This window comes from Eublepharis macularius, chromosome 15, assembly GCF_028583425.1.
Source record: "Eublepharis macularius isolate TG4126 chromosome 15, MPM_Emac_v1.0, whole genome shotgun sequence".
NCBI classification, from domain to species: Eukaryota; Metazoa; Chordata; class Lepidosauria; order Squamata; family Eublepharidae; genus Eublepharis; species Eublepharis macularius.
In genome coordinates, this window is record NC_072804.1 from 58,978,083 (window position 1) to 58,985,771 (window position 7,689).

At 47.1% G+C, this 7,689-nt stretch overlaps 1 protein-coding gene across 1 annotated transcript; it reads right to left on the bottom strand.

The window, feature by feature from the left end:
• Positions 1-4,818: 4,818 nt before the first annotated feature.
• Positions 4,819-7,607, bottom strand: LOC129343089 (uncharacterized). The gene is made up of 2 exons (XM_054999093.1): positions 7,365-7,607; positions 4,819-6,121 (listed from the first exon to the last, which is right to left on the bottom strand). Exons 1-2 carry the CDS (start codon positions 7,383-7,385, stop codon positions 5,486-5,488), a joined length of 657 nt encoding a protein of 218 aa, XP_054855068.1. The 5' UTR covers positions 7,386-7,607; the 3' UTR covers positions 4,819-5,485.
• Between the last annotated feature and the right edge of the window lie 82 nt (positions 7,608-7,689).

The following is a 7,689-nucleotide window of genomic DNA, read 5'->3' on the forward strand; positions in this document are numbered from 1 at the left end:
AGGGGCTTTGTTGCTCCCTTATTTTCTCTGGCTTGGAGGCAGGGAGCAGGGGGGGCCTCCACATTGCTCTGAGGAAGGAGGCTGGTGGAGGTGGGCTATGACTCAGGAGTTGAAACAGGAGGCCTATTTGGATTAGCCAATGCAAACCTTGCTGTGCCGTAACTGATGCTGAGGTGTGACCCCCAAATTCCTTTGAGAGCTTAGGGGTGGGAGAGCAGCCTCTTTCCCTTATGGAAATATGAATTAGAATAACACTTCTCCCTTGGAAGTGCTTGTGGCTGGTTCGGCTGAGTTTGATCTCAGTCTGGCCCTTCTGAAGTAGCCATTAAGTCTTGGCTTCTCAGGGCAACGGACCAGGGCGCCAAAGGGACGTCTACGTTATATTCTGCAGGGGAGATAAGCCGGTGCCTGGAGGTGGCTCTGCCTTCCATGCTGCATTTTCAGGGGGTTAGATACACTCATCTCAGAAAGAAAAAGCAGTACACTTAGCAAACAGTTTGTTCCTTGTGCCGAATAGTTAAACCAGTGGTGTGTGAGTCATTCAAATGCCACATGTAAGTAATCATTGCATTGTACTTTAAATTTTTTTTGTAGCTGTAGAAAATGTTAGGAAATAAGAACATATATAAGAACATAAGAGAAGCCATGTTGGATCAGGCCAATGGCCCAGCCAGTCCAACACTGTCATAGAATCATAGAATCATAGAGTTGGAAGGGGCCATACAGACCATCTAGTCCAACCCCCTGCCCAATGCAGGATCAGCCTAAAGCATCTCTGACAAGTATTCATCCAGCCTCTTCTTGAATACTGCCAGTGAGGGGGAGCTCACCACCTCCCTAGGCAGCTGATTCCACTTTTGAACTACTCTGACCGGGAAAAAGATTTTCCTAATATCCAGCCGGTACCTTTCTGCATGTAGTTTAAGCCCATTGCTTCGCGTCCTACCCTCTGCTGCCAACTGGAACTGCAACACCCCACCTCCCCTGCCAGGTGGTGAGCTCCCCCTCACTGGCAGTATTCAAGAAGAGGCTGGATGAATACTTGTCAGAGATGCTTTAGGCTGATCCTGCATTGGGCAGGGGGTTGGACTAGATGGTCTGTATGGCCCCTTCCAACTCTATGATTCTATGATTCTATGACAGTGTTGGACTGGCTGGGCCATTGGCCTGATCCAACATGGCTTCTCTTATGTTCTTATATATGTTCTTATTTCCTAACATTTTCTACAGCTACAAAAAAAAATTAAAGTACAATGCAATGATTACTTACATGTGGCATTTGAATGACTCACACTCCACTGGTTTAACTATTCGGCACAAGGAACAAACTGTTTGCTAAGTGTACTGCTTTTTCTTTCTGAGATGAGTGTATCTAACCCCCTGAAAATGCAGCATGGAAGGCAGAGCCACCTCCAGGCACCGGCTTATCTCCCCTGCAGAATATAACGTAGACGTCCCTTTGGCGCCCTGGTCCGTTGCCCTGAGAAGCCAAGACTTAATGGCTACTTCAGAAGGGCCAGACTGAGATCAAACTCAGCCGAACCAGCCACAAGCACTTCCAAGGGAGAAGTGTTATTCTAATTCATATTTCCATAAGGGAAAGAGGCTGCTCTCCCACCCCTAAGCTCTCAAAGGAATTTGGGGGTCACACCTCAGCATCAGTTACGGCACAGCAAGGTTTGCATTGGCTAATCCAAATAGGCCTCCTGTTTCAACTCCTGAGTCATAGCCCACCTCCACCAGCCTCCTTCCTCAGAGCAATGTGGAGGCCCCCCCTGCTCCCTGCCTCCAAGCCAGAGAAAATAAGGGAGCAACAAAGCCCCTTGCGTGTCGGTCCAGACATCCTAAACACAGCCCCCATCAAAAACAGCACATCCATTCCACAAGCAGCGCTCCCCCAGTCTCACTCAGCCTCTTTCAAATGTGCACGTTTTGCCCACCTGCTTCCCCACCCACCCACCCACCCACGTGCTGGCAATGACAGGAAGGTGTTCACAAGGCCCATCTCCTGGTTTGACGACTCAGGATCACCAATGCAGGAATATCCATCCCCCCCCCACTCACCCACCTTGAGAAAGCTCCTTTTCAGGGTTTCCCCCATGTGTGCCAAAGGAACATGGACCAATCGAGTATCGGGGTTCTTGAAGGGAAAGAGCCAGCTATGGTACTGTTTTTCCATCAGGTCATGGAACAGAACGGTCAGTTATTCGGTCACCATAAAATGTCAAATTCTCTCTGCTCATTTCTCACCCCCCACCCCCCCCCACCCCCCCCCCCAGCCATGGCTGCTCATCCGTAACACTGCAACGGCCTTGGAAGCCACCAGGCTTTCTTTGGGGACGTTCCCCTAGTGGGCCTTTCTTGAGGACATCTGCTTGCAGATGGGTATGGCTTAGGCAGCTGAGGCACAGACCGAGAGGCAACGTGGCATCTTCCCTTTCCCCCTGGCAGTCAGGTTCCCCACATGCAACTAGAGCTTCCCCCACTCCTGGGCTCGGTCCCTTCCTCCTCACCCCTTCCTCCTTCCCTGGGGAATCTCTGCTCTCTGCCAGCTGCAAGCTCAGGATGCTGGCGTCCATGTTTGTTTAGCGGTACCAGACTAGGATTTGGGACACTGAAGTTTGCTTCCCCATTCTGCCATAAAAGCTTACTGAACGATGTAGGGCCAGCCACACGCTAAGCTGAACCTACATGACAGGGTTGCTATGAGGTTCTAATTTATGTTATTCATACCCCATGTCGGAGACACAAAGTGGCTCACATTGTTTTCTTCTCCTCCATCCTCACCACTCTGCGAAGCCAGTTAGGCTCAGAGCACGTGAGTGGCCCAAAGATACCCAGCGAGCTTCCATGTCGGGGTGGGGAACTGAATCTGAGCGTCCCAGACCCTACTCAAGCACTCTAACCACTAGGCCACACTGGCTCTCAGGGGAGAGAAAATGTTGTGCAATGGAAGCGTGGAGAATACACTATAATTTTGGCCCCCACTGTAGAGAAAAGTGGCGTGTAAGTGACTGAAAAGCCAAGGTGGGTAATCCACCCGGGAGAGCAGTCCTAACAATTAGTTCACGTTCATCAGTATGTGCGTCGACATACACCAAGGCCAAGGAAGCCAAATCCTCTTTCAGTAAATGGAAATTGCATCCTCTTTAGAGAAGTCTGAGGAAGAGAGCTCTAGAATAAATTGAACTGAAGTATGTTTTGATACAGAAGTATACTGGGCCTTAAATAAAGTAAAATGAACATGTTCCAGAAATATTTATCAAGTGTTAATGACCTTTTATTTATTCAGCCAGGGGTTTGCTTCTATGGCGCTTCTTGACCTTTCCCCATAATCATACAATATTTCTTCCCCTGGCTGTATGTCTCTTTTGGCAACAAGAACGAGATGAGGTTTGTCATCTAACACGACTAATTTAGTTACGGCATTTTCCTGTTTTTTGCTGTGGTTGACTAGCCTTCCGAGTTTGCCATCTTCCTTTGTGGCATCGATACAGTGTGTTTGATCATTAAATTTAAAATAATACATATAACAATGCTTACTTTCACTGCCACTGTACACTCGTTCTCTCAACTTTGCTTCCTTGAGGTCTATCACCTCCCCACAGTACTCCAGTAAAAAATCCCCCTTCTTAAAAAGTTTCCTGGCTAGCACTCCTCTGCCTTTCTCTTCAGAACAAGAGACTGCAAAAAGCTCCCGTTCTCTAGCACTGCACATTGCGACAGCCAGATACTCCTTCCGTTTTTGACTGTCAGTCCATTGAGAAGTCTTTCCGGGTAGGTTTGCCTTCAAAAGAAACAAAAGAAAACTCCTGTCAATAATAAAACTTCTGTTAATGTCTGGTAATGAAATCAAAAAGAGTCCAGTAGCACCTTTAAGACTAACCCATTTTAATTATTATAGCATAAGCTTTCGAGAATCAAGTTCTCTTCATCAGATGCCTGATCAAAACTGGGCAGATACAGAAGAGGAGGGGGAAAGAGAGGGAAGGGGGCATAAATCACAAGAAGACAGAATGCAATTAGCATAGAGGCAATCAAAACATTCCTTTGCTTGGAAATGTAAACATCTCCTTTTTGGTGTGCAGTCAGTTTGTAGCAGTGAAGGTATCCAATTCCTATGTAGTATAACCTGTGGTTACCGAAGGCTTATACTACATAGGAATTGGATACCTTCACTGCTACAAACTGACTGCACACCAAAAAGGAGATGTTTACATTTCCAAGCAAAGGAATGTTTTGATTGCCTCTATGCTAATTGCATTCTGTCTTCTTGTGATTTATGCCCCCTTCCCTCTCTTTCCCCCTCCTCTTCTGTATCTGCCCAGTTTTGATCAGGCATCTGATGAAGAGAACTTGATTCTCGAAAGCTTATGCTATAATAATTAAAATGGGTTAGTCTTAAAGGTGCTACTGGACTCTTTTTGATTTTGCTACTACAGACTAACACGGCTAACTCCTCTGGATCTATGTCTGGTAATGCTGGTTTTCATACCTTGCATCAAGTCAATAGGCTATGTTTGGCCTGGAATAATCTAGTGTTTAGACTTTAAAATTTGATAGGATGTTATTGCCAGGTGTTTTGTTAGCAAGGAACCACTTCTTGGACAACAGGTATGCTCAGATGGGAAAATGATTCCTGCCTATATTTGGTTTCTCTTCATGTTGTAAAACACCATTCAGCTGCCAGGCTTCATATTAATTGTTATGTGAATGTTGCAATGAATATTACCTAACTCCAGTGTGATAAAAGAAATTTCATAGCCGCATTGAATGATGAAAGGTCCAGATATGTCATTGTGAATAATTCCAGGTTGCTCTCTTTCAAACATGCCAACTTGGTTTTATTTTTTTAACAACTTAATAACAGTGAAACTAACTGTAAACAGTAAAACAGGAAGCATCAAGCAAAACATACTTGACCACAGATTTAACCGAGAAGCAGAACAAAACTTAAACAACATCCCAAAGGTTTGTAACTGAGCATCTTAACAGACACTGGGAAAAGCCCCAAAGAGGCCTCTTTATTCTCTGGGCTCAAAATTAGTTTTCACAAGTATTTTATAATCATTTTTTAGTTTTTGAATCCAAAATTTTTCCGCATCAGTTGCCTCCTTTGGGTGAAATGTTTTGATGTGAAAAATTCCCAGGTTATACCCATCTTGAAGAAAATCTGGGACACACTTTATAGAGGGATATGTTCCCTTCAACACCCTTGAAACCCAAAACCTTGAAAAGGCAGCTTGATTCACAGAGAGATACTTAATGTGATGTTCCTTCGGCTCAAAGGGTTGAATGTTTTCTTCATAGTACTTGATTGATTCCTGAGATGTTTCTCGAAGATTGGGGAGTTTTGTTTTATACTCTGGCCTCACCCTCCTTTGCCGCTTGGATGGTATGGTGGGAGATGGTTCAGTGCCTTCTCTGCTGGTGCTTGGCTCCGATTGGGAACTGGGCTCTTCTGTTGTCATGAGAGGCGTGGATGTCAACTTTCTCCTAAAGACTTCTGGGAAGAGCTCCTCTTCTGTGGCAGAATCCTGCTCTCTTCCAGAAAAGACTTTTCGACTGGTGGAGCTCCAGGGGTAGCTGTTACTGAGGAAGGGCATGTGAAGCTTGGCCTCTTGAGAAGGTCTTCTTCGACATCTGCAGCCTCGGTTGCTGATGGCATTGCCTCTCCCTCACCTTCTTCGCCTTCTTGTGGGTGGCCTTTTTCTGAAATGATAGATGGTCGCTGTTCAGAACATTTCCTTTCCCAAAATTCTGCATGTCCTTTTGCCTCTTTGACCTCTCGTTGAAGCTCCTCATTTGCTTTTTGCAGGTGCGCAATTGTTTCGTTAGCCTCCTTGACAGCTTGCTGTTCATTCTGTAGTTCGTCCTTTATCCTTCTCTGAATTTCATCTATCCTAGATTTTACATCATGGACCTGCTCTTTGAATACTTTTATTTCACTCCTCCAATCCTCAGCTTCCTTTTCAGAATTTCTCAGTGATTCTTCATGCCTCAAAAGCTTTTCTTCCTTTTCTTTTGCTCCGTGCAACATTCGCTGCAGTGTAAAAAAAACAAACTGCTCAAACTGGGAGCACCCAGCTAACATCTCGTCCAATCTCTCTTCCTCGGAGGCCTGTCAAGAAAAATGAAGAGAGGAAAACTCATTTGACTATTGGGAATTGCGAATCTAAGGTACCTGTGAAGAAGAGGGGGTTACTTTGCCTTCAGAATTCACAGAATTCCTGGTACAAAATGCCCCATACTTCAGAAAACGTCTTCAAGGGATATTCCCATTTAAAACACAAACACACACACACAAAGCATTGCGACTCCTAGGAAAGATCATAGAGCTTCCTACCCACAGAGGCTGAGGTAGGATTTGGGATTTTTATCTCACTCTTGTGTCCCTGGACGTCCTTCAGCCTCTGCAACTGCTTGGCTGGGCAGAACTTTTCAGGAAGGGCTCGAGGAGAGGGACAGCTTTCATCACTCGAGCCAGAATGTATGGCTCTGCATAGAAAAGGGCGAGGGAGTGGGAGTGGGCAGGTGCCTCCTGAACCCGAGGACCAGGCTGCTTCCTCTGTCTCTGGGGAGAGTAATGACTGCTGGCAGGGAGGGGATCAGACATATTGACCAAGCAGGGCAGGTCCATGGACTTTCTCATGAAAGAGGAAAGCACCATCAGAGGCTCCTTCCCCTTCCTGAGCAGGGATGTGTGAATGGAACCAACATATGCCGCGGCAGTGTACCTTTGACAGCAGCACATAACAGCTCTCTCTCTCTCTCTCTCTCTCTCTCTCTCTCTCTCTCTCTGACACACACGCAAACAAACCTACTAGTGGAGGAGCGATGAATGTTCAAGTTAATTGTTGCCCCTTGATATCCCACTTTTCTCCATAAAGACACCCCCGAAGTAGCTTTCTGTGCTTTGGTAGCAGCATGCCGCTGAGACCCAGCTCTTCCTCGCAGAACAGCCTGCCCACCTAGGATCCCAGACGCTCCCACTCCCTCTCTGTTCCCATCCATTTCCCTCCAAAGCTCTTTAAAGAGTACCCATTGTACCTCAACCCCACGCGGGCATCTTGGGGTGTGGGGATCACTCTCCCTTGACCAGCCAGCTCTTCAAGGGCTGTCAGAGCCCCTGGGAAAGTGGGAGGGCTGAAGCCCGCGGAGGGGGGGCATTTCAAGGGCCCTTCCCTCAGTCCAGCCTGAAACGCTGGCACCTCGCTCGTACCAGGCTGGCTTGTGAGGACCAAAAAGCCCCCCACCCTAACCTGTCTTCTCCCCTCCCCTTCCAGACATTTATTCCTCCTCTCTTGAACTGGGAGCTGGGGGGGGGAGCAATGTGAACAGACAGCAGCAGAATGCTTTCTCACCTCCATACCCTTGTCAGCCATATGGTCAGCGAGAACAAATCAATGCCTCTCTGATCAATGCAGCCACCAGGATCCAGACTCTGGGACTTTCGCTCTCTTTCCAAAGACACAGGGCGGCTGGCGGCTTCCCTCGGGTCAGGCTTTGCAGCCAGCAAGCAGAGGGTGGGGAAATCGCTTGGTGACCAGGAGCAGCCACGTGCCCTCTGCCTAATCTCCTTCACTAATATTTTCAAAAAGAAGTCCCTCGGGGCTTTCCCCTCTGCTAGGAAACGAAACCAGAGGGCTGTGGCTCCTCGGAAATTCAACCAATCAGAGCACCCCTCTC

Coding starts and splice junctions, on each gene's coding strand:
- LOC129343089 (XM_054999093.1), bottom strand. CDS start 7,385: ATGGCTGACAAGGGTATGGAG. Junction 6,122..7,364: donor TGGCTGACAAGGGTATGGAG/GTGAGAAAGCAT, acceptor TTTTCTTGACAG/GCCTCCGAGGAAGAGAGATT.